Consider the following 27995-nt stretch of genomic DNA (forward strand, 5'->3'; position numbering starts at 1 on the left):
CAACTCCCGCTCCCCTTTACCCTCACTCGTGAACAAAACCCTGAGATACTTAAACTCCTCCACTTTAGGTAGCAACTCCCCTCTGACCTGGAGTAGGCACTCCACCTGTTTCCGGCTGAGCACCATGGCCACAGACTTGGAGGTGCTGATCCTCATCCCAGCTGCTTTGCACTTGGCTGCAAACCATCCCAGCGCATGCTGTAAGTCACAGATTGATGAAGCCAACAGGACCACATCATCCGCAAAAAGCAGAGACGTGATCCTGATGCCACCAAAGCAGACACCCTCTGCCCCTTGGCTGTGCCTAGAAATTCTGTCCATAAAAGTTATGAACAGAACCGGTGACAAAGGACAGCCCTGGCGGAGTCCAGCATGCAGTGGGAACGAGTCTGACTTACTGCCGGCAATGCGAACCAAACTCCTGCTCCGGTCATACAGGGACCTAATGGCCTGCAGTAGTGGGTCCTGAACCCCATACTCCCAAAGCACCCCCCACAGGGCACCACGAGGGACACGGTCGTAAGCCTTCTCCAGGTCCACAAAACACATGTAGACCGATTGGGGAAACTCCCATGCACCCTCCAGTACCCTTGCAAGGGTAAAGAGCTGGTCCAGTGTTCCACGACCAGGTTGAAAACCACATTGTTCCTCCTGAATCCAAGGTTTGACTATCGACCGGATTCTCCTCTCCAGCACCCCAGCATAGGCTTTCCCAGGGAGGCTGAGAAGTGTGATTTCCCCTTATAGTTGGAACACACTCTCCGGTCCCCCTTTTTAAAAAAGGGGATTGCCAATCCAGAGGCACTGTCCCCGACCTCCACGCAATGTTGAAGAGGCGTGTCAGCCAAGACAGCCCAACAACATCCAGTGCCTTCAGGAACTCAGGATGAATCTCATCCACCCCCGGAGCCCGGCCACCGAGGAGCTTTTTAACCATCTCGGCAACCTCAGCCCTTGTGATAGGCGAGTCTTCCCAAGCACCCTCAGATGCTGCGTCCTCCTCAGATGACATGAAGGTGGAATTGAGGAGATCCTCAAAGTATTCCTTCCACCGTTGGATGATGTCCCCAGTTGAGGTCAACAGCACTCCATCCTCGCTGTAAACAGTAGGGACAGAGCACTGTTTTCCTTTCCTGAGTCGCCGGATAGTTCTCTTCGAGGCTGACCGAAAGTCACTTTCCATGGCCTCTCTGAACTCCTCCCACACCCGAGTTTTTGCTTCAGTGACTGCCAGAGCTGCATTCTGCTTGGCTCATCGGTATCTGTCAGCTGCCTCTGGAGACCCACAGGCTAACCAAGCCCGATAGGACTCCTTCTTCAGCTTGACGGTTCCCCTCACCACAGGTGTCCACCAGCGGGTTCGGGGATTACCGCCACGGCAGGTACCAACAACCTTGCAGCCACAGCTCTGCACGGATGCCTCAGCAATGGAGGTGCGGAACATGGTCCATTCGGACTCGATGTCCCCATCCTCCCCCGGTATGCAGTTGAAGCTCTGCTGGATGTGACAGTTGAAGATCTGACAGACGGGAGCTAGACATGTTTATGTCTTTGTTTGTTTTTATTGTTTTTAACAATCTGACTTTTACAAAAGTTGGTCACATGGGTCTACAACCATCATGCCTAAGGACTGCAGTTGAAAATTAGCCTGTTAGCTAACACTGGCACATTTACAGTTCTGTTGATTAATGTGCAATGTCCTTTTCAATAAATGAAATGAAATGAAAAATACGGATCCGCCATGAAGTACAGGTGATGACTGAAACGAAATATGATACTTTCAGGGCTGGGGTAGTTATAGTCTTTCTGCATGAATACTATATGGCCAAATGTATGTGGACAGCTACTCATCACACCTATACGAGCTTAGTGGATGTCCAATTCCAAAACCATGGGCAGTAATTGCACCTGGCTGTAACAGTCTCTACTCTTCTAGGAAGGCCTTCTACAAGATTTTGGACTGTCTGTGGGAATTTGTGCCCATTCAGTCAAAAGAGCATTTTGTGAGGTCAGGCAATGATGTTAGATGAAAAAGCCTGACTCACAATCAACATTTCAATTCATCCCAATGGGATTGAGGTCAAGCAAATGGAATTCCTCTACAACAAACTCAGCAACCATGTCTTTATGGCCCTCACAGGGGCACAGTCATACTGGACCATGAAAAGTCAAGTCAAGTTTATTTGTATATTACTTTTAACAATAAACATTGTCGCAAAGCAGCTTTACAGAAAGGGTCTTCCCAAAACTGTTGCCACAAAGAAGGAAGCATACAGTTGCCTAAAACGTTGTTGTATGCTGTAGCATTAACATTACCCTTCACTGGAAATAAGGGCCTGAGCCCAAACACTGAAAAACCACCCTAGGTCATTATTCGTCCTCCACAAACTTTATTGATGGCTGGTAGATAGTGTTCTGCTGGAATTGGCAAAACCCACTGGACTGCCAGATAGTGAAGCATGATTCCACTGCTTCATAGTCCAGTAGCAGACTGCTTTACACTACTCCAGGTGACACTATGCACCATTGCATATAGTGATCTTAGGCTTGTACAGTATGCTGCTGTGTGACTATGGAAACCCATTTCATGAAGCTCCTAATGAACAGTTCTTGTACTGATGTTGCTTCCAGATGCAGTTTGGAACTCTGTGTTGAGTGATGCAACAGAGGATAGGTGATTTTTATGCACTATGCGTTTCAGCACTTCATGGTTATATGATTGATTTTATGCACCTGCTAGCAATTGCTGTAGCTGAAACACGTACAGGGTGTTCACATACTTTTGGCCATGTAGTGCATGTCTTGACCGTACTGAATGTGTTTTTCTAGTAGTGCATAGTAGAGTACGGTAAACTAGCTCTCCATGTTCCAGTTGGAGATGGTTACCTTTTTATACAGCAGTTAGTTCTGGTCTACTACTTTGATTGGTTGAGTGGCATTTCAAGAGTGCTTATATTTCCTAAAACTGCACTGGTATGTTTCACTGTGTGTATCACTCCGCCTGTCTGTGTTTCCCACGTAAAATTCAATGTCCTATTTGGAAACGGTTGTTAGCGACATCGTGAGCACACGTGGCAAACAATAATTTTCAGGAATTTTTACCTTTCTTTTAAAATATGGAAGCTCATCAGTTGAAGATGAAAAGGACTTTTCCAGTTTTACCAGTTAGGCTAGTGCTGACTAGCCCATTTCTGCTAGCCTGTTAACAGGGATCTATTGCCACTAGTGGAGCAAAAATAAATAGAACTTTTGTCCATATTGTGTCTGAAATATCACTTGCTCATTATTAATTTCTTGTTTATAGAACTGTTGTATAAAAGCAATATCACACTCTCAATTGTGCGATTATACTGAATACTGGCATGGTTATGATTACCTACAGCACTTACCTTCCAGCCAATTACATCCATGCTGATATTCAGTATAACTGCACTCTTACTCATGTGATATTGCTTAAATATAGTCCAAGTGTATAGGCTAGATAAAATAATGTTATTTATATGTTGTACATATACAACCCTGGGGGCGGCACGGTGGTGTAGTGGTTAGCACTGTCGCCTCACAGCAAGAAGGTCCAGGTTCGAGCCCCGTGGCCGGTGAGGGCTTTTCTGTGTGGAGTTTGCATGTTGTCCGCGTGGGTTTCCTCCAGGTGCTCCGGTTTCCCCCACAGTCCAAAGACATGCAGGTTAGGTTAACTGGTGACTCTAAATTGACTGTAGGTGTGAATGTGAGTGTGAATGGTTGTCTGTGTCTATGTGTCAGCCCTGTGGTGACCTGGCGACTTGTCCAGGGTGTACCCCGCCTTTCGCCCGTAGTCAGCTGGGATAGGCTCCAGCTTGCCTGCGACCCTGTAGAACAGGATAAAGCGGCTACAGATAATGAGATGAGATATACAACCCCATTTCCAGAAAAGTTGGAATATTTTCCAAAATGCAATAAAAACAAAACATGTGATTTGTTAATTCTTGTGAACCTTTATTTAACTGACAAAAGTACAAAGAAAAGGTTTTCAATAGTTTTACTGACCAACTTAATTGTATTTTGTAAATATAAATGAAGTTAGAATTTGATGCCTACAACACATTCAAAAAAAGTTGGGACAGAGGCATTATTAGCATTGTATTACATCACTGTAGCAGCGGGGGTTGTGGTCAAGCATTGCTTTGTGAATGAAGGGCGAGGCCAGGGAAGGTGAGTGGCAAAGTGATCACACCTGTCGCTGATTTTGTGTGTTTGTTTTTCAGTGATGGCAGAGCGTTGATAAGGAGGGGGAGAGTGGTGAGATGGTCGTCTCCCGACCGGAGCATGTGTGCATGTGTGTCTGCTTGTGCAAGAGAACCGTAAACTTGAAGCTGAAAAGCTATTATAAAAATAAAAAGAGACTGAGTTCACTATCACTACCCTCTTGTCTGCACTTCAGCGTTCCACCCACCCTCAGGGACATTTTACACTCACCTTTCATTTAATAACACTTTTTTAATTCTATGGGATCTGAGAATATTAATTGTTGCAGTTTTGCAATTGGAATTTTTGTCCATTCTTGCTTGATACAAGACTTCAGCTGCTCAACAGTTCATGGTTGCCGTTGTCTGATTCTTTTCTTCACGATGCTACATACAGTCTCAATAGGAGACAGATCTGGATTGGCAGCAGGCCAGTTAAGCACACACTCTGTGTCTACAAAACCACACAGTTGTAGCCCTGCAGAATGAGGCCTGGCATTGTCCTGCTCAAATAAGCATGGACTTCCCAAGAAGGGAAATTGTCTTGATGAATATGTCTCTCTAAAATCCCAATATATGCCCCAATATGTCAGTAGTACCTTCACACACACGCAACTCACCCATGCCATGGGCACTGATGCCCCCCCCAATACCATCACAGATGCTTGCTTTTGCATCTTTCTCTGATAACAAACTGGATGGTCATGTTCACCTTTAGCACTAAGAACTCAGTGTCTGGTTTTCCTGGAAAAAAAAAGCTGTAATGTGGATTCATTTGACCACAGCACAAATTTCCACTGTCTTTCATCTACAGTATCTGAGATGAATTTGGACCCAGATAAATCAGCGTTGCTTCTGCATAGAATTGATGAATGGATTCCTACTTGCACAATACAATTTCCTGCTGCATTTCTGGATGCAGCAGCGGACTGTGTTAAGTGACAACAGTTTTCTGAAGTACTCCCGAGCCCATGTGGCTATATTTGTGACATTAGCATGACGGTTTCTCGGGCAGTGTTGGCTGAGGGCTTGAAGGTCACACACATTCAACAGTGGTTTCCAACCTTGCCCTTTACGCACTGAGACGTCTCTGAATTTCCTGAATCTTTTCACAATATTATGTACTGTAGATTTTGAAAGACCTAAAATCTTGCACTGAGAAATGTTCTGTTTGAATTGACTAACAATTCTCTCACGAATTTTGGCACAAAGGAATGAGCCACAACCTATCTTTGCTTGCAAAGACTGAGCCCTTGGTGCATGCTCCTTTTATACCCAATCATGATAGCAATTAACCTGCTTATTGTGGAATCTTCCAAAATGGTGTTACTTGAATGTCCTATGAACTTTTCAGTCTCATTTTTCCTCTGTCCCAACTTTTTTGAGTGTGTTGCAGGCATCAAATTCTAACTTCATTTACAAAATACTTTGTATTTACAAAATACAATTAAGTCAGTCAGTAAAACTATTGAAAATCTTTTCTTTGTACTTTTGTCAGTTAAATAAAGGCTCACATGAATTAACACATCACATATTTTTGTTTTTATTGCATTTTGGAAACTATCCCAACTTTTCTGGAAATAGGGTTGTAGTATTTCATTATTCATGTATCATCATTAAGTGCTTTCTCCTGGTTAGGATCGTGGTGGATTTGAAACACTGGGCGTGAACTGTGAGTATCACAGACTGGACGCAGCAGGGCACTATGCACATACACATTAGCACATATGTAGGCCAATGTAATATATATATATATATATATATATATATATATATATATATATATATACACACACACACACACAGAAGCTTTACACAGACAGTACCCTGAGCTCAGGATTGAATTTGGGACCCTGGGATTGTATAGTATTTCTTTTAACTTGTCTTGTGTTTTGTACCTGTTCAAATCAGACCAAACTCTTTCCCAGTTTGCCTAGACGTGGGTTTAAGTCAACTAATCATGAACATCACACTTTAGCGTATATATTTTTTGTAACACTGAATAACTAGCACTTACTTCTGATTATCAATCAAAATTATGATATAAATTATTATAAGGCCAAACAAAATAATATATGTGTTTCCGGTTACCCAACCAACCCTGTAAAAACACTGCGACCCTTCAACTGTTTATGACCACGATAAACAAACTATTTCTCGCGCCCGACCCTACCTGCTTGGCAGCCACCTGGCGAGTCAAACGAGAACCGCTAGGGCATGTCATATAAACCACTCGATATTTGCTGAAAGACACGAGGCCCGTCAGGAGTAAATTGACAACCAACACACCCAGTTGCGTCCCGAGGCGCGGGGCTAGCCGGCCCTGGCAGCGCTGGTTCATTGGGGACAGGGCAGAGGTCGCTGGCTGGCAAGTTTGGGGAGGCTGGGACCTCCCCTGCCCGAGTTACGAGCGTCCAAAGTCGGGCAGGAGCTGCCGATAGAAAAATGAAACTAAAGCCGAGCACCGTGGCTCTTCATCCCGAGGCGCGGGGCAAGCCTGCCCTGGCAGCGCTGGTTCGTTGGGGACAGGGCAGAGGTCTCATGCAGGGAAAACAATTTAGTGTGGATATGGCTAGATAGTGATTGAAATAATGCATACATCACAAGGAACTGTTTGCTCAGGGTATAAATCAGGTATTCAACACTTCCAATGCTATTCTATACTCAAGATATCTGAATTGATAATAAATCTGAAATTGGAGGAGTTTGTGTCAGTGAAATGATACATTCCTTGATTTCCTCCTGATTTAAACCTTAGAGCAATGAACCATGGACTAACAGGGCTGAAAAATGAAAGCATTTGCATTTATTTTGCAACACAATTTACAAACACAGAATAGGAAATTTAAATATAGGAAATTTAGTTGCTTTATTTGAAAAGAAAATGGCACGGAGCAGCTGTATTCATTAGAACAACATAAGTGAACATTGCATTCATAGACAGAATAAGAAAAAACATGAAGCAAATATAATGTCATTAAGGCCAAGATGTTAGGCATGCACCCAATTTTGATAAACATACAAGACATCAGTTTTAAGTATGAAAGTCCCCACTAGTATATAAAAATATATTTTGGAAATGTTCAGAACTGAAGGGATAGATCTAGGTACTGGACCACCACCACTCTGGCCACCACCAAATAGATCATCCACCAAAATATTCCCATTTTACCTGGAAAATAAAAGTATGCCATCATTATTAGAACAATTTATATACAAGTGCATCCTTATATCATCAACGATATCTGATGACTAGGTTTAGTTTTGAACGAGTATTTTGCAAAAAAAAGTTTTCAAAGGAAATTTCTGACTTTTTCCTACCTACCCTAGAAAATTTGTCGTAAACTTTTGGGATAAACAAATTTTTTTTCCCTACCTACCTATCCTATTTTGAAAACCCAGGAAACAGGAAACACACATTATTTTGTTTGGCCTAATGAAGTAAGCAAATGAGTGAGTAAATTGTGAGCAAACAGACTAATGTGACTGTGACTCTGAATCCTGTGACACAATATAAATAACATTAAAAAGGACAGATAGGTTTGAATTGGATTGATGGGTTAAAATGACAAGGTAAACTGAAAAGTTTTGATACATGGGGTGTCAAAGCTCCTAAAAATCCTTACAAACGTATTAAATTGTTTAGTGCAGTGTTTTTACATGAATGTGTTGGATGTGTGTGTCAGGTGAGCAGTAATCCTGCATTCAGGACAAAGTTCCACCTTGTAATTTTCCACCTCCAGTCGGTAAAAGACTCTAAAACGTCAGATTTCAACTTGTCAACACGGGATAATCTTCTCAACTACCAGTTCCTTCCCTGTTTACAGAGCGTTGTTATATTGTCATAGCTGTATACACTGTGTACAGTGTAAAGTAAGTACAGTAAGGGTGGCACAGAGGTATAGTGGTTAGCACTGTCATCTCACAGCACGAAGGTTCTGTGTTCGAGCCCAGCAGCTGACGGGGGCCTTTCTGTGTGGAGTTTGCATGTTCTCCTTGTGTCTGCGTGGGTTTCCTCCGGGTGCTCCAGTTTCCCCCACAGTTCAAAGACGTGGTTAGGTTAACATGGGGCAGCCATAGCCTGAGGTTGGGCTGAAGTGCCCTTGAGCAAGGCACCTAACTCACAACCACTCCCTGGGTGCTGTAGCATAGCTGCCCACTGCTCTGGGTATGTGTGTGTGTTCATTGTTCACTTGTGCATGCATGTATGTGTTCACTGCTTCAGATGGGTTAAATGCAGAGGTTAAATTTCACTGTGTGCTTAAGTGTGTGCTTGAGTGTATGAGTGACAAATAAAAGCTTCTTGGCTTCTTCTTGGCAGTACCAAAGTTCATATATAATTCTCTGCAGTAATTTTAATGAATGTCCTGATGATTTGAAGAATAGATACCCTCTTAGGCTAAACCAAGGTTAAACAGAGCAGGAATCTTATTGTGTTGCTCTGCTCCAAACTTTCTTTGACTCATACAGTACATGGCATTTCTTCAACCCTAGTAGCCTACAAAAGAATTTACTTTGAATGAATTGTAATAGAGGAAAATCAAGAATTGATCTATTTTCAATTTCTTCCTCTACCCTTCAATTTGTGAAAGAAGTTAATTATTTTTATACCCCATTATTGGACCATAAGCAAATCATTCTGAAACAAATGTTGCCAGGCAAAACAAGCCTCACCTGGTAGCACTTATGATGAATATGAAGGAAGATATTGCAAAAAAAAAGATAAGTACCCTCTGGGTACATATGGCTACTGCTTATAAATAAAATTGTTTTCTGATGCCATGTCCATACAGTAAATATAGCAGATATATTTACTCTATGAGGCAGTAGCCACAAAAATGAAGCGTAATCCAAAAATGAAAAATTAAAAAATCACAGAAGTAAAATATACCAAGTGTCTGTACTTTATATTATTCTACTCTTACCTCTTACAGTTTTCAAAACTGAAACCTCCGAACTGAGGCTGAAATACACACGCTGTCACCATGACTGAAACTCTTATTTATTGGAAATGGCCTGGTGCTAGAGCTCAGTGGAACGCACTTTCCCCCTGTAATAAGCATAAATATGTCTGAAAGTGATTTCTTTAGTCTAGTCCGTTTATTTCGAATGGTGAACCGAATTGTATACACTCACCCATAGATATATAAACATAGACGCCGCCTTTTGCGTAGAATCATACGTCATCCTCGCCGCCATATTGGATGTGGCTAAGTGGAGATTCTTCAACCGTCTCTGGTATAGCGTCTAGACAGTAGCCAAGAATAAAGATGCCTCATTCATGTGCTGCGTTTAACTGTACCAACAGGTTTACCGTCCAAACGAGATCACATGGGATTACCTTTCACAGGTGAGACTGGAAAAATACTTTTCATTGTATTTGGTCATTATAACGTAATTTTACAAACAGATTTTTCTGACTTTGTGGCTAATATGAAGTCTCGCGCATAATAGCCGCTCGGTGAAACCTGTCTCCAAACAACGAAGTATTTCCTTCGTAACTACGCTGATTGTTGTTAGTTGCTTAGCTAACTTTTCACATACTATGTAGGTTTCCCAAAAATAAAGACATGAAAAAGCAGTGGGAGACAGTTGTGCGACGGGAAGGGTTTTCTGCTACTCCGTCATCCATGCTCTGCAGTGAACACTTCAGAACGGAGGATTTTGACAGAACAGGTCAGACAGTCAGGATCAGAGAGGGAGCTGTTCCTTCAGTCTTCAGTTTCCCAGCTCATCTCCACCGGGTAGGTGTATAGTTATAAGCAGTGAGAATTAGATAATACAGTGCCACACTATGATGAACGTTTTTGAACGTATGATGAATGTTTTTAACCTTTCTGAATGTGAAGGAATCAGTGATGTATTTTGGTTTGGTATGACGTTAGAACCTGGCCGAACTCAGTTTGGCGGTCATTCAGCTCACTTTATTCAACGAGAGTAGGTCTGTGTGGTGACTCAATAAATAAAACAGTAAATTTTTATTTTCATTCACTATTTCCAGTTTTTCCACTATTTCCATCATTTATCATATTCAGTCTTGTAGGTTGGTTATTGTGGCCTCAGATTTTGGTAGTTTGCTACGGTATGCTGACTGATTAGCTTACCTGAGCTACCTATCGCGTATCTGTCGCTAGTTTGCAGTGTACAGGGTATTTCGCACACTATTTATAACCATCACATTAAAAGTTATACATGTTGTTTTGATGCCTGTTTGTTTCCCAAATATATACGTGTGTGTTGTAGGTACAGTCCCTTTAAGAAACTACATTTCCCATCAGCCAACTTCCGCATTGACCTACGTCACGCCTGGGTGGGATCACCAACGTCACATCCTCCATGAAGGCATAAGTAACGGAACAACGCTTCCGTCTCTCTCTCTCTCTCATCTTGGATGTCAAGCCGTCTGGACACAAAGAGATACCCCACACCAGAAAACCAGATAAAGACGTCTTTTCTTTCTTTCTTGCAAGATCCACGATTTAGCGCGTTTTCTTTTGTTTACCACTGGCCCCGGTAAAAATCCAGAATCACGCGATTTTAAACTCAGATAGAGTTACAACCGGTTTTGTTTGTCTATTATAGTAACGTTACGAACTGCAGCCTGGAACAGTTCATTTAAAGTTTAGAAGCGACCGGATCCTTCTAATTAAAAAGCTGTGCACATTGTCTGATCAGAGAATTTCTTTTCATCACAAGCGACCACGCGTCAGACCAAAAAATCCTCTGCCTTCCACGGAAGCGACTCACGTGCTCCACAACGGTGAAACTCCAAAAGTCTTGGAACATCTTCTCATAATCTCGCGTAGAGACGAGATACTGAAGTAAGAGACTGGCATTTGGGCAGAAAAACTAGTCTTAGGAATTAGTTTTATTAAGGAATGTGAATTAAACTCAGGAACGGTTTAATTGTTTACACTGTAGACACGCAGCATGTTGAATTGATGATTGTTCTATTTTGTTTTAATCTCTCAATTGTTTAATAGATAGGCTGTGCATGCTTCTCTATTCCTTACTACCATACTTAATTTCCTTATTACACATTTTGACCGCATCAAGATTTCAGTGGATTCAGTACTGTTATAAGCTAGTGAAATTAGCCTACGGCTAATTCTTTTGTCTCATTAGCATCCAGGGCTAAGGGTATTGTCTCAAGGGAACACGTGGCGGTCCTCCCCCACACTCACATACACCCTTTTGTTTTAACTCCATGAGGTAGGGCCTTAGCTAACCACATATGGCTAATTCTTTTGTCTAATTAGCAACCAAAGCTAACTCTCTTGTTTTACTTAGGAACACGTGGTCACCAGGCCTCTCACACACAAACACATGCTAGCTAGCCTTCCTTTGCCTTAGCTAGCAACACAAAGCTAATTCTTTTGTCTTAGCAACCAAAGCTAACTCCCTTGTTTTACTTAGAAACACGTGGTTAACTCCCCCCCACACACACACCTAGCCAGCATTCAAAGCTAACTCCTTTGTTGTAGGCCAGAAGGCCTTACACACACACTACATGTTTCATGTTTAATTTCCTTTTAATACACACACACACACACACACACACACACACACACACACACACATATACATACCTCACTGTTTGTTGAAGATTTCAACCATTTATGCACACTGTATATAATGTATTCAACTGCTATTATTCAATTTTTATCTTTGTTACAATAAATTCAATTAATTATTGAAATTGTGTGTTTATTTGTTGTTCCGATATTTTTGAAGTCGCCCAACCTCAAAGAATTCCAAGGTGCATAGGAGTTGTGTAATACGGTAAGTGATCATAATAATTTGGAATGTACCATAATTTAGCTGTTTGGTAATTTATTATTAAGCACCAAAATTAATGGTATTATTTAATGAGACTGATTTAATACTTAATGAGACTGATTCAATGAGATTGATCACTCAATTACCAATTGCACCTACAGTGTCTGAATGGGTGAATAAAAGGCATCGAGTTGAATATTATTGTAGAAAGGGGCTTTATGAAGTTCAGTCCATTTACTTGCATTGGTTTACGGGGAAGATTTGCCACATCCAATATGGCGGACACTCTGACGTATCCCAGCAACGGGCCACCAGCTCAATGCGGCGTCTATGTTTATGTGTCTATGCACTCACCGGCCATTTTAATTGGAACATGTGCATGCGCATGTGCAGTGAGCGATCATTACACTCTTACATTCTTACAGCACGATGACGTAGTGGCTCTAGTGCCTGTATATGAGGCAGCAGCCACAATAAAAATGATTTTGACCTTTTTGGTGACCTTGACCGGATGACCCTCAAAATGTTGGAGGTTCTATTTGAGACCAATGCCCATCTATTCTGAAAGTTTCATGAAGATTGATCCAGCCGTTTTCCCGTAATATCGTTAACTAAAAAACAAAGAAACCTGATCGGAAACAATACCTCGCCCCCTGGTGGACCCTGTCCCAAGCAAGGTAATTAGGTGCTACAGCAGACCTCTGGTATGTGAAGGTTTTGGAAATTCAGCAATTCTCTTTTAATTGATGGCTCATTCAGTGACACTCTCAAGGACATCTTAAACAATGACTATAGGAAAAACTGGGAATTCTTTAAATATATGGTCAGATATGTTGATATTAGGGCAGCACGGTGGTGTAGTGGTTAGCGCTGTCGCCTCACAGCAAGAAGGTCCTGGGTTCGAGCCCTGGGGCCGGCGAGGGCTTTTCTGTGTGGAGTTTACATGTTCTCCCTGTGTCCGCGTGGGTTTCCTCCGGGTGCTCCGGTTTCCCCCACAGTCCAAAGACATGCAGGTTAGGTTAACTGGTGACTCTAAATTGACCGTAGGTGTGAATGTGAGTGTGAATGGTTGTCTGTGTCTATGTGTCAGCCCTGTGATGACCTGGCGACTTGTCCAGGGTGTACCCCGCCTTTCGCCCATAGTCAGCTGGGATAGGCTCCAGCTTGCCTGCGACCCTGTAGAAGGATAAAGCGGCTAGAGATAATGAGATGAGATGTTGATATTAAAAGTAAGGAACTAAAGAAAGGAAAAAGTATGCACAAAGCTGACATGATGAACGAACTTGACCTTCTACTGACAAAAAAATATATTACTTTGGAAGAAGAACTGAAGGATATCCAACTACAGCTGGATCAAATTTATTTAGCCATGGCAAAAGGAGGATTTATTAGGTCTAGAGCCAATTGGCTAGAGGAAGGGGAATGAAACACACATTGCTTTTTTTTTTTTTTGCTCTTGAGAAAAAGCATTTTAACTGTCCTTAATATTGACATAACTCCTTCTTCAAAAGATCCATCCATCCATTATCTGTAACCGCTTATCCTGTGCAGGGTCGCAGGCAAGCTGGAGCCTATCCCAGCTGACTTATGTGTGAGAGGCGGGGTACACCCTGGACAAGTCGCCAGACCATCGCAGGGCTGACACATAGAGACAAACAACCATTCACACTCATTCACACCTACGGTCAATTTAGAGTCACCAGTTAACCTAACCTGCATGTTTTTGGACTGTGGGGGAAACCGGAGCATCTGAAAGAAACCCATGCAGACATGGGGAGAACATGCAAACTCCACACAGAAAGGCCCCCCATCGGCCACTGGGCTTGAATCCAGAATCTTCTTGCTGTGAGACGACAGTGCTAACCACTACACCACCATGCCGCCTTTCTTCAAAAGATCCAAAGTTAATTTCTAATTTGGTCACTGGATTTTATGGAAAATTATATGAACCCAAATTTAATGCAAAAGGTTCAAGTTTCCTGGAAAAAAATCATACAGTATCCCTTCAATTGATGAAGAATTTAAATCTATGTGTGACTCTGAATTGTCTGCTAATGAAATTAAAGATGCATTATTTTTAAGGAAGAAAGGCAAGTCACCAGGAATTGAGGGACTATCTGGTGAATTTTATATACACTTTTGCGAAATTATTGTGTGTACTAAGAATGTATCAATTGAAGAAAGATGATGGCTACAATGAAACAAGGCAATATATAGCTTCTCCCCAAACCCAATAAAGACCGTTTCTAAATAGATAATTGGCATTCTATCACTCTTATAACAATAGATTACAAGATCTTGGCCTTTACATATTCAAACAAATTAAAGAAATTGATATACTCTATTATATCTGAAACCCAAACAGTATTTATGAAAAACCAACATACTGTATTAGTTGTAATATAAAACTCATGTTTGGAAGGAATTTTGATTTTTGGCATATGATAGCTGGCAGATGATACTACATTTTAACAACAAGAAACAATTAATGAATTTGGATAACCAGTTCTCCAATGCCTCAGGTCTATAATTGAATATGTCTCAAAGTGTGAAATTTTGTATCTGCATGATTGGGAGAATTCTGTAATTAAAAATATCACAGTAAAGAATTCCATTAAGTATTTGGGAATATTTATGAATAAAAAAACCTTTATAGCTAGACAACACCTAAATTTCTCAAGCAGGCTAAAAAAGACCAATAAAAAAAAAAAAATACTTTTTTCAATAATTGGCTTCAGAAGGATTTGTCTGTCCTAGAGTTCTCCAAAGCAGAGGGCCTGTCTTGCTTTGTGTATCCATTGTTATCTTTATTTATAAATGATTAAACAGCCACAGAAGTAAATAGAATTTTTATAGATTTTATTTGGAAGAATAAATCACATAAAATCAAGTACTTTCTAATAGTGCAGAAGGAGGACTAGAAGTCCTGGAGTTCATTGATACTGTTAACAACTTTAAGGCTTAAGGTCTTTAAAATCATGATTCAGTTTGGTATTTCATCCAAACTCACATATATATATAAAGTGTAACAATATGCATATTCACCAAATGTTTCAAGGGAAAAAACAAACAAACTGTACCTAAAGGCAAGTTTTTCTGGGGATCTCAAGAACGTAAAGGGCTTGGCTCTTACCTTATAAGTACTGTATTTCAAACAAGGCTGAGGAAGTACATTCCAGATTTTTACACAAGATATTCTCTGCTAATTGTCTTATTGCTATGTTTATAGACATTAATATTTCCTGTACCCTTTGCCAACACAATTTAGAAACAATTTCTTTACCTGCTTTTTTTGATTGTGAAATATCCAGAAAATTTTGGTCAGAGCTACAGTCCCACTTTTTTTGAAGCTGCTAATGCTACTCTTTAGGGATATTAGAGATACCATCTGTTACTATGGCGGCACGGTGGTGTAGTGGTTAGCGCTGTCGCCTCACAGCAAGAAGGTCCTGGGTTCGAGCCCCGGGGCCGGCGAGGGCCTTTCTGTGTGGAGTTTGCATGTTCTCCCCGTGTCCGCGTGGGTTTCCTCCGGGTGCTCCGGTTTCCCCCACAGTCCAAAGACATGCAGGTTAGGTTAACTGGTGACTCTAAATTGACCGTAGGTGTGAATGTGAGTGTGAATGGTTGTCTGTGTCTATGTGTCAGCCCTGTGATGACCTGGCGACTTGTCCAGGGTGTACCCCGCCTTTCGCCCGTAGTCAGCTGGGATAGGCTCCAGCTTGCCTGCGACCCTGTAGAAGGATTAAGCGGCTAGAGATAATGAGATGAGATGAGATGAGATGAGATCTGTTACTATGATAATCCAGATGATGGCGCTCTTGAATATCTGATTAATTTTATTATCCAATATGCATTTTTTTAAATGCACAAACAGAAATTTACTAAATCACTATCTAAGTTCTCACCATTTCTCATAGAACTAAATTTTGTACTTAAATCAACCAGTTGTGGGTTTCCCAAAAGCCTCTTAACGCTAAGAGCATCTTAACTAGGAGAGTGTTCATTGTGCTGCTCGCTCTACCATTTACTGATGAAAGAAATAATTAGCTAGTGAAACATTATTGGACACCCCCCCCCCCCACACACACACACAATCCTCTGACTAAATATCTTTATATTTGTATACATGTGTACTCCTGTCTTTTGTGTTTATGTAGTTGCCTTTTGATCATTTTCTTTAATATTCCCTGTATACATTTGTGTCTTTAAGTTTGTTCTATATGTGCTGCTATTATTCACCTGAATGTATTTTATCCTTTTTTAATAATAAAGTGTAAAGTACCCCTTCTCTACTTTTAAATGAGTTTACAGCAGTCTTGGCTTTAGATTAATTCATATACACACATTACTTGGTTAAATTTATAACACTGATCATACTAATACCTGTTTTGAGAAGGTAATCATAGATGGTGAAGGTAAATGTCACTCCACGGGGTGGCATTTTTTGTGCCTACAAATACGTTGAGGGAAAAACTCAAATTGTCAAATCCTTCATCACTTATCAGTGTTTTTTTCCCCTTTGCAAAACAAACCAAAAAATAAAAATTCACAGGGACCTAAAGGCCACTCTTCAAGAAAATTTGCAAAGTAGGCAACCCCTTCTCAAGAATTTACTGATAAGACATTTAGATAAGTGTGTTTGAGGCATTTGGCAGAGATTAAGTATAAACATGTTAAGGTTGAATACATTTGTGTGATTTTATTTCCCAGAAGGCATCATGACTCAGTTGTTTCTCTTATTCTACACATATTACAGAATTTTCCTTATTCCCCAAATAGAACCAACAAACAGTCTCATAGATCAAAACGAGAGAAGTTTATTAGCTCGAGTCATGTTGAGAGCAATTCCTTCTTCAGTATATTTAATGTAAACACCACTAACATTTTAATCAGTCACATCTCTCTCTCTCTCTCTGGCATATCACTGCAGTGACATAGCCGCTCTGACAGCTCCAGCCATCAAAGTTTCTCGGGAACAATTACAGTAGTGGTTTCCCATTGCTTTCTACCAGATTATTGTAGAGGTTTTCTCATTTTAACCATTCACACACACCTGTGGGCAATTTAGAGTAGCCAGTTAACCTAACCACGTCTCGGGACCATGGGGGAAACCAGAGCACCCAGAGGAAACCCATGCAGACACAGGGAGAACATGCAAACTCCACACAGTAAGGCCCCCACCAGCTGCTGGGCTCAAACCCAGAACCTTCTTGCTGTGAGGCAACAGTTCTAACCACTGCACCACCATGCTGCCCTCTCAGTCACATGCTACAATTTAAATAGGTATTTTTTTTTTACCAGAAGCCAAAATAAAAAAATCCACCTATTTTGAGGGTATCCCTGTTCAACGTTGAACTAAATTTTTGAGGTCACTCACAGTAGTGGTTAATGCCTCATATGAAAGTCTTTCCATAAATATTTTTTACCTAGCCTACTAGGTTTACATGTTGGAATGTTATTATGGCAGTTGTATATGGTATTTTACTATCAAAAAAACTATAGTTGTGCCATCCATTTTCTCTCTTTACCAATCTTATTGTGGAGAGGTGTGAATAATTGTTTGCTCAGCAGGGGGTTCACATCCCTCCCTTTTCCCATTACCCTACTCATCAGCAGCTAAATACAGAATCACAATACTCTACATGCTGTAACCCAACAGTGTCCTGACTAATCTTATACTTGTGGTGATAAAATTATCTGTTTGTTTATACTGATTAAAAATGTTTGATAAATTGATTTCCATTCTGCCGGTGGAATGGAATGTGTCAGGATGCAGGCACTTACTGATGTAGGTGCAGGGGAGAGCGGGGAGCGCAGACTAGCAAACAAATCCAAAACGCTAGACGAAATCAAAGTCGAGGGACAGGCAGGGGTCGATCAATTGGCAGACAGAGTAATAAGGGCTAGACCAAAGAGTAACAAGAACGAGACAATAATGAGGGTCGAGAACACAATAAGGCAGGCAGAATAACAAGGCTTGGTATGACAGGTAAGACATTGAACGATACTTCGCATCAAGTGAGTGTGGGAGAGGTGTTTATATAGTGTGGGCTGATTAACCAGGAAATGAGTGACAGGTGCAATTATTAATAGACAGGCAATAAACAGTGCTGTGGTTCTTGGGTGTCCCTCGTGGACACCCATACCTGATCACCAGGAGAGTACTTGGGGTTGTTGCTCTGGTGCTTATCGGCTTATTCCTTGTACTTGGCATTAACTGCCAAGTACAAGGAACTTGGCACTGGTGAACTTCCTTCCAAATCAACTGGCTATGGGTGAACCACTCTTCCATGGCCTATACCCGTGCTGGAGAGTCGTCTCAAGGAAACAGGGGAGGTTGGTAGCCAAGCATACACTGGAAGGGTGTACGTTGTGTGGCTGAGTGCTTGAGAGAGTTTTGCGCATATTCAGCCCATGGGATGAATCGGGCCCAGTCCCCTTGGTTTCGCATGCAGAAAATTTTGAGGAAACATCCTATTTCTTGGTTGGCTCTCTCTACCTGGCCATTTGACTGGGGATGATATCCCGAAGTGAGGCTCACCAAGTCCCCTAGCCACTCCATGAAGCTAGCCCACAGACAAGAGATGAATTGAGGGCCACAGTCACTGACTATATCTTCTGGGATGCTGAAGTATCAGAACACATGCTGGAACAATAATTCAGCAGTCTGAAATGCTGTGGGTAGGCTGGATAACAGGATGAGCCTCAGTGCCTTGGATGATGATGACCAAAACTGATGACCAATGATGACCAAAACTGTGGAGCTGCCTTAGGATGGCGGCAGGTCGGTGATGACGTCGATTGCCAGGTGGGACCATGGTCTCTGAGGCGCAGGAAGAGGACATAGTTTGCCAGCCAGACGAGTTCGAGGGACCTTGGCTTGAGCGCACTCAGTGCAGGAAGAGATGAAACGAATGATCTCACTCAGCATGTTCTCCCACTAGTACTTGTTTCGCAGCAGTTAGTAGGTGTGATGGCTGCTGGGATGACCTGTGGCAGGAGAAGTGTGTGCCCATGTGATGAGTCTGCTCCTGAGATGATTAGGGAAATAAAGGTGGCTCGGTGGGCAGTTGATTGGAGGAGTCTGTGGTTGTGAGTCCCTTATCTCCTTGTCGAGGTCCCAAGTGATTGCCTGGACAAAGCATTCTGGTGTCAGGATGGGTTCCGGGTTGTGAAGAGACAGGCTGAAGATGCATAACAGGGTGTCAGCCTTGGTGTTTTTGGTGCCAGGATGATAGGATATTGTGAAGTTGAAATAGATGAAGAACAGTGCCTATCAGGCTTGGCGTGGGTTCAGTCTCTTTGCCTTCTTGAGGTTTTTATGATCAGTAAAAATGACAAAGGGATGTGTGGCCCCCTTCAACGAGTGCCTCCATTCCTCTAAGGCGAGCTTGATGGCCAGTAGCTCTCGGCTCCTGACGTCATAGTTTCTCTCTGCTGGAGTGAGCTTTTTGGAGAAGAACACTACTGGGTGGAGCTTGGGCCTTTCGCCGAAGTGCTGGGAGAGAACCCCTCCTGTACCAATCTCAGAGGCGTCCACTTTGACTATGAAAGGTTGGGTCAGGTCCGGATGCTGAAGGATAGGGGCTGTGGTGAAAGCCATTTTGAGCCTGTTGAAGGCCTCTTCGGCTATGGGGTTCCAGTGGAGGTGTTTGGGTCCCTTCTTTAGGAGGGAGATCAGTGTGCTGCGAGGGTGCTGAACCCTCTAATGAAACAACGATAAAAGTTTCTGAAGCCTAGGAAACATTGGAGCTCCTTCACCGAGGTGGGTACAGGCCAGGATGTGACTGTAGTTACCTTGGAAGGATCCATGCTGATCCCCTCAGCACTGATGATGTACCCCAGGAAGAAGATCTTACACATATGAAATTCACAATTTTCAGCCTTGACAGAGAGATGGTTATTAGACAGGTGCTTGAGTACTGATCGAACGTGGTTAAGATGACTCTCTTCATCAGGGAAGTAGAACAAGATGTCATCGATGTAAGCTATGACATACCTCCCCAACATGTCTCGTAGCACATTGTTAATGAGGCACTGGAACATGCTTGGCACCAAAAGAGAGGCCATAAGGCATGACCCAGTACTCAAAATAACCAGTGCTGGTACTGAAGGCGGTCTTCCACTCATCGCCCTCGTGGATGCGGACCAGGTTGTAGGAACTATGTAGGCCAAGCTTGGAGAAAGTCATGGCACTGCGGAGCTGTTCCAATACAGAGGGCACAAGTGGGAGTGGATACAGGTACTTCACGGATATCTGATTGAGTCCTCGAAAGTCTATACATTGATGAAGTCTGCCCCCTCTCTTCTCCATGAAAAAGAATCCCACTGACGCTGGTGAAGTGGACGGGCGTATATACCCCTGCTTGAGGGCCTTCTGTATGTACTCCTCCATAGCAGCTTGTTTGTTCTGGGACAGAGGGTAAATGCGGCTGTGTGGTGGAGAAGTACCAGGCAGGAGGTCGATGGCACAATCGTATGGACGATGTGGGGGTAGGCCGCATGCTTCGCCCTTGCTGAAGACCTACCCTAGGTCTAGGTAGTCAGGATGAGGACTCTCTATGGAGGTGGAGGAAAGATTTAACTGAGGATATCAGAGGCAGTTCTGGAAACATGTCAGGGACCACTGGAGAATCTCCTTGTTCTGCCAGGAAATGAGTGGGTCATGAAGCTGTAGCTACGGATAGCCCAGGATGATGTTGTGATGCTTGGTAGCTGTGACGAGGAGTTGGATTTGTTCAGAGTGAAGAGCTCCCACCTGAATATGCTTGGGAGCGGTCCGGGAGGTGACAAGGCCCTCCCCTATGGGGCCTCCATCGATGGACCGGATGCTGAGTGGGCTCCGCAGCGAATTTGTGGGCAGACTGACCCTCTAGATGACTGAGCTAGCGATGAAGTTTCCCTCTGCCCCGAGTTGATAAACACAGATAGCACGTGGGTAGAGGAAGACAGTTTCAGTAATACTGGAAGCTTGAAAGATCGAGGTCTTAGTGATCTCATGGGACTCGCCAAATCAGCCTTGGTCTCCTTGGGGTTGGTGCGTGGTGGGCAGACTGGACACTGGATGATAGGGTGACTAGAGCTCCTACAATAGAAGCACAAGTCCTCCTTCTTTCTCCGATCTCGTTCAGAGCATTTTAGGCGAGCACGAGAAACTGCCATGGGAGAGGAAGAATCAGAGGTCATGGCAGGCTTGGCTTCCACCCAGAGGGATGAGTGGCTGGATAGCAGATGGTCTAGCTGAATGGCAAGATCAACAAGAGCGTCCAGAGTGAGATGTTCATTGTGGCATGCTAGTTCACGCAATACTGAGGGGTGAAGTCCTTGGCGAAACACCACCTTTAATGCTGGCTCATTCCATCCGCTGGCGGCTGCAAGAGTCCAGAAATCTAGGGCATAATCGACGACTCTCCTTGAACCTTGGGTGATGGTGAGTAGGCTCTTGCTGAATTCAATTCCCTCCGGTTCATGATCAAACACATGCTTGAATAACTCCAGAAAGCTGTCGTAGAAGGTGGTGTGTTCGCCTCCGCTCCTCCACACTGCGCTGGCCCATTGTAGTGGTTTGCCGGTTAAAAGCTAAAGAAATTCGGCAATCTTGCGTTCATCCGAGATGTGTGGGAGCGAGGAGAAGTACATGGAGCACTGAAGCAGAAACCCCTTGCAGCTGAGCACATCCCCAGCGTGTTTCTAGGGGCATGGAAGTGGGAGCGCAGGACTCGGAGGAGCTTCGGGGCATGTTAAGAGGGCCTGCGGCATCATAGCAGCGAGCTGAGCCATCTTGGTGTTGAGATCGGTGAGCATCTGCTAATGTTCTCCTAAGAGGCGCCCTTAAGTGATCAAAGCAGTCTGCTACACTTCCTCTGCTGCACCCATATGCGGCGAAGTATCTTGTCAGGATGCAGGCACTTATGGATGTATGTGCAGGGGAGAACAGGGAACGTAGACTGGCAAACAAATCCAAAACGCTAGACGAAATCGAAGTCGAGGGACAGGCAGGGGTCGATCAATCAGCAGACAGAGTAATAAGGGCTAGACTAAAGAGTAACGTGAACGAGATAATAATGAAGGTCGAGAACACGATAAGGCAGGCAGAATAACCAAGCTTGATATGACCGGTAAGACACTGAACGATACTTCGCATCGAGTGAGTGTGGGAGAGGTGTTTATATAGTGTAGGCTGATTAACGAGTGACAGGTGTAATTAATAGACAGGAGATAGAGGGCACTGTGGTTCTTGGGTGTTGTAGTTCAGATTGGCTATGTTTGTAGTGGCGCTGGAAGTGGCGCTCTCTATCACGTTACTGACAGAATGCCAGTGTACTATGAGGAAGGGTTAAACATGGTGGGGACTGCAAGACAGATTATGGCAAACAAACTTTGGGAAGTTAAAAAAAATTAAATAAAAAAAAAAAAACTCAACCAATATGCAAGTCTGTGGACTGGCTGATTGCCCCTAGGTGTGGGGGAAAAAAAAAAAGTGTCTAAATATACGTTTTTATTGCGCTAATGGATGAGCATCTGATCCAAGGTATATTCCTTCCTTGCAGCCAGTGTTCCCAGGATAGGGTCCAGTTTCACTGTAACACTAACCAGGATAAAACAGCGACTAAAGATGAATGAATGAATGAATGAATGAATGAATGAAAAAAAGACAAAAGTGTATATATTTATATATATTCTTAGTTTATTGTGTGCAAAATAGTATTGTTCATGAATAAATGCCACATACAAAACTTACACTTATGGGAGTGAAACTTTTGCAATATAATACATTTTAACACATTTGAATTAAGAGGTTTTCTTTTTTTCAAAAAAAAAAAAAAAATCTGTGATAATCCCAGCACAGATCATATATAAATATATACTTATCAACCTTAAAATATTGAGTTAAACATCACATTTACATGATATATTTAGACTTAAAAAGAGATAATAATCATCACGTCATGTGTTTTTCCTGACGGCCATGACATGTTTGTCAATGCTACAGGGCTTAACGTATTGCATTGAACTAGTCTCAGTCTTTAGCAACTCTACCATCGGTGTCCAGACATAAAAATGCACAGCACTTTAACAGGAACTCACACACTTGGTAAATATCAATCTTTGTACAACCCCGATTCCAAAAAAGTTGGGACAAAGTACAAATTGTAAATAAAAACGGAATGCAATAATTTACAAATCTCAAAAACTGATATTGTATTCACACAATATCAGAAAGGAGTTCGACAGTGTAAAATTGCAAAGAGTTTGAACATATCATCATCTATAGTGCATAAAATCATCAAAAGATTCAAAGAATCTGGAAGAATCTCTGTGCGTAAGGGTTAAGGCCGGAAAACCATACTGGGTGCCCATGATCTTCGGGCCCTTAGATGGCACTGCATTACATATAGGCATGCTTCTGTATTGGAAATCACAAAATGGGCTCAGGAATATTTCCAGAGAACATTATCTGTGAACACAGTTCACCGTGCCATCCGCCGTTGCCAGCTAAAACTCTATAGTTCAAAGAAGAAGCCGTATCTAAACATGATCCAGAAGCGCAGACGTCTTCTCTGGGCCAAGGCTCGTTTAAAATGGACTGTGGCAAAGTGGAAAACTGTTCTGTGGTCAGACGAATCAAAATTTGAAGTTCTTTATGGAAATCAGGGATGCCGTGTCATTCGGACTAAAGAGGAGAAGGACGACCCAAGTTGTTATCAGCGCTCAGTTCAGAAGCCTGCATCTCTGATGGTATGGGGTTGCATTATTGCATGTGGCATGGGCAGCTTACACATCTGGAAAGACACCATCAATGCTGAAAGGTATATCCAGGTTCTAGAGCAACATATGCTCCCATCCAGACGACGTCTCTTTCAGGGAAGACCTTGCATTTTCCAACATGACAATGCCAAACCATATACTGCATCAATTACAGCATCATGGCTGTGTAGAAGAAGGGTCCGGGTACTGAACTGGCCAACCTGCAGTCCAGATCTTTCACCCACAGAAAACATTTGGCGCATCATAAAACGGAAGATACGACAAAAAAAACCTAAGACAGTTGAGCAACTAGAATCCTACATTAGACAAGAATGGGTTAACATTCCTATCCCTAAACTTGAGCAACTTGTCTCCTCAGTCCCCAGACGTTTACAGACTGTTGTAAAGAGAAAAGGGGATGTCTCACAGTGGGAAACATGGCCTTGTCCCAACTTTTTTGAGATGTGCTGTTGTCATGAAATTTAAAATCACCTAATTTTTCTCTTTAAATGATACATTTTCTCAGTTTAAACATTTGATATGTCATCTATGTTCTATTCTGAATAAAATATGGAATTTTGAAACTTCCACATCATTGCATTCCGTTTTTATTTACAATTTGTACTTTGTCCCAACTTTTTTGGAATCGGGGTTGTAGTTAGGCATACACTTATGATAAACAAAACAAAAACAAATAAACAAACAACCCCCCCACACACAATTTAGTCAAATGTTACCTGATCAGAATTTACAGTAAAATGTATGAAATTCACTGCTTGAGATGTTCTTCCAATGAATGTTCTTCCATTCTTTTATGACTTTCCAGCTAACCCTTCCTGATTTTTCTGCTGAATATTCCATTCCACTCCTGTAACATGTTCACTTTCAAACAACGTTCCTGTCCCACTGCATACTTTCAGAAACTTGCCAGCAAGGACCATAAACCACGAAGATGCAGCTCAGAATTATTCACACACAAGCCTATAGCTTGTCAGTAGTACAGTATTCTCTACAACTTGGATTCAAGAGTTTATTTATAGATATCTTCATTCAAAAATGCTTTTATAAATTAACAGGGACAGGAGAATAAACATGTTTATGGATTACTGATTGACTACCAGCGCTGACTCACATGACTTCATTCATACAAATATGCATATGATAAAACATCACTGGCAACAGTGCCTGGTTCTTAGTTGATAATCTTAACCAACAAATGCATGCATTATTATACTAATGATTTTTCATACATAAAAAAGAAAGCAGTTTACCAGCAACTGCATTAAAAAAACATTTTAAAAATGTTAACAATTAGGTGTTCAGTATATAAAAATGCAAAGTGTACTGTCTGATATAGATATCTGTTCTTCCATGTCTATGGCAGTGGAGTTGCTCATATTACATGACACGTCGGACTATGGGTCAAGCACCTTCCTGAAGCCAGCCACTATTATGAGCATTAGCAGGCTATTTAAAATCTATCCAGTACATTTTGCCCTTTAAAAAAAAGAGCAGTCGTACAGAGCACTGCATTATTTATACTGAAGCAGTATAGAAAATCCTCAGCATAGAAACATTTTAAACATCTATTAAACAGGCCTCGCTCCATTATGAACATGCACATTCATGCTGAACATTCCCATTAGCCCTCTTGCCTAAATCTTTTGTATCGTATACAAAAGTAACTTCCTCAAATGTGATGCTCACGTTCCAGTTCCCAAAAGATTAAAAAAAGACAAAAAAAAAAAAAGAGCTGAAAATGCAGCATCTGTCAGACACATCCTTCCTTCCTTCTTTCCTCAGGGCCCAGCATCATTTTCCGTTTCCTTCAGATGCAAACATTTTCAAAACAGCACAGATAGCTTTGTAGTGCTGAGGTAAAAAAAACAACAACAACAACAACAAAAAACTTGCAGTAATTAGATAAGAGAGGAAATGCATGACTCCGAGGCTTCAGGCTCAGATAGGCACCGAGTTGCCATTGAATTCGTTTGCTGGTGCAGTGAGGTTGAGGTTCTGGATCCGGCGGTAAACGAAGTAAAATGTCTGACTCTGTGGGCGACTGTGCAGCTCTGCTTTGATCTTTTGTGGGTGTGTGTCCGGGGCCAGCTGCTGGGTGCTCTCCTCTGTCAGCAGGAACAGGGCATGGTTGTCAGGGTCATGCACCTTGAACTTTTCAGCACATAACTGACACACCTCCTCTGTGGTGGCGTATGGTCGCACCTGCAGAGTTTTAGCTGTACAACCACTGTCTGGTTCCTGGAGTGCCACTCTTAGGTAGTTCTACACAAAAGAGAAAGCTACATTAGCTTTCCAAATAGCAACACAAAACAAGTGATTATTAATCTAATAAACCAAAACATAATACAATTAATCACAAATAAAATACCTTTTTAACTACACTGCTAAAAATTTTTTCCTACAGATGGGACAAAGGTCAAAAATATCATATCACGATACTTGACGGCAACTTTACAATACACGATATGCATCACAATATCAAGCCCTAGGAAGTATACATTCTAGATTTTTTTTTTAATTCTGACAAAGAAATACCACATTACCATAGACATCTCTATGATATAAGCTACAGTGCATAACGATAGCAAATTTCTAGATTTGCTAACAAACTACTGGCCAAATAGTAGTGTTACTTAAAAAATGAGTTAATCATTTCATTTAATGGCTAAAAAACAAATTATTTATTTATCACTGACAAGGAGGCAAAGTTAAAAGAAATCTATAAAAAAATCAAAACTTTATAAAACTTTAAAAGATTCAAAACAGTACAAAACTTTACCACCTAATAATGTGCTTTCAAAATTTTCAACTAAAAAAAAATTAAAGGTGACATTTTATACCCCCTTTCCACAAGCTGACAGTTCCCTGAGGACATAATGAAATGTCTAAAGCTAGCCGCACACTACGCCGATCCACGCGGTACTGAACCGACCCATTTTAGAGCCGAATCCTGACAGGGCACGCACATATCCCCGACTAACTCACGACCGTTGACGAGTGCAGTCGCGATTGAAGCGACACCAAACGAGATTATGCGAACTAAGCATCATAACAAACATTCCGCTAAATATCACGTGACAACTTAATAGCTTTGTGATTGGCTATTGGATATAGTTACTGTTAAATCCAACACTTGAAGATGCTACAGGCTGAATTACAAATGACACAACATGGAATATGTAGTGCACTATCTAGGCTGCATGAGCTATTATTTCCAACCTTAAATAGTGCACTTATATAGGGGAGTTAAAGCGATTTGGAATTCAGCCACACAACTTGAGCAGAGTGGCTTTCCAGCCCACTGTGTCTATGGATAAAGCTTCAGTCTATGGAATTACAGTATATACCTGCATTAGGTGCTACCAACACGTATTTCTCGCGCTAGAAATTGTGTTTAATGATGTCACGTGTTATATGCGAAAGATATGATTGGCTATTGCTAGCGACTCTCGCCGATCAGTCTGGCTCCCGATTAGTTTTTTGAATCGGCTGTGAGATGAGTCGGTACCATCGAAAACTAGCCTTTACGCCTGACTCGCGACTTCAGTTGGCTCGGTACGCTGAAAATCGGCGTAGTGTGAGGCTAGCTTAACATGTTTTGGTCAAAATACCATGAGGATAAAGTGCCACAGCTCCCTTCTCACCCTGTTCAAAACGGCTGATTTGAGTGCCTGTTCCTTTAAATGATAATGAACCACTGCTCCCTCCCCCCAGCTGGTTCTGCCAGCCAATCAAATAGCACTTTCTTCATGAATATTCATTCCCAAGGGCAGTTCTCATGCCATGAGTAGAGATACTCAGATGAAGAGATAGTATAATTCTAATGAGCTCCCCTAGTGACATCGAAAGAGGAGCCAAATCTGAACGGCTTGTTTGAAGCACACGTTTTCTGAAATAGACACCCAAAAGAAACTGACTGCATGTCTTATTTCAGAGTTTGTGGATTAGTAAGCACTCCTGATACCCTGTATGTGCACAAGCACTAAAAAAGTGAGTTTTTCCATAATATGTCCCCTTTAAATTCCTATAAAAATATTGTGATACTTGTTATAAATCAGAAAAATGGACTGTGGAATAATTTATTACAAAGTCAATATTATAACATCATATTGACCAGTCCTACTCCAAGTCATTTACGTGTCACAGAACAGACACGTAATTTTGACTATTTCAATCCTCATCAGTTCAGTGAGATGTACAATGCAACTATGAAGTAAAAACACA

The 27995-nt window shown here is 42.0% G+C and overlaps 1 protein-coding gene across 3 annotated transcripts in view; it reads right to left on the reverse strand.

Annotated features, from left to right (window-relative positions):
• Positions 1–22697: 22697 nt before the first annotated feature.
• The window catches only part of rin2a (Ras and Rab interactor 2a), a 77104-nt gene continuing 71806 nt past the window's right edge, over positions 22698–27995 (reverse strand). For all 3 annotated transcript variants that reach the window (XM_060926052.1, XM_060926053.1, XM_060926054.1), the window contains one exon: positions 22698–26033. In XM_060926052.1, the coding sequence (XP_060782035.1) occupies positions 25710–26033 (324 nt within the window). In that variant the 3' untranslated portion in view covers positions 22698–25709. The remainder of the gene's footprint in view (positions 26034–27995) is intronic.

This window comes from Neoarius graeffei, chromosome 7 (assembly GCF_027579695.1).
Source record: "Neoarius graeffei isolate fNeoGra1 chromosome 7, fNeoGra1.pri, whole genome shotgun sequence".
Lineage (NCBI taxonomy): Eukaryota > Metazoa > Chordata > Actinopteri > Siluriformes > Ariidae > Neoarius > Neoarius graeffei.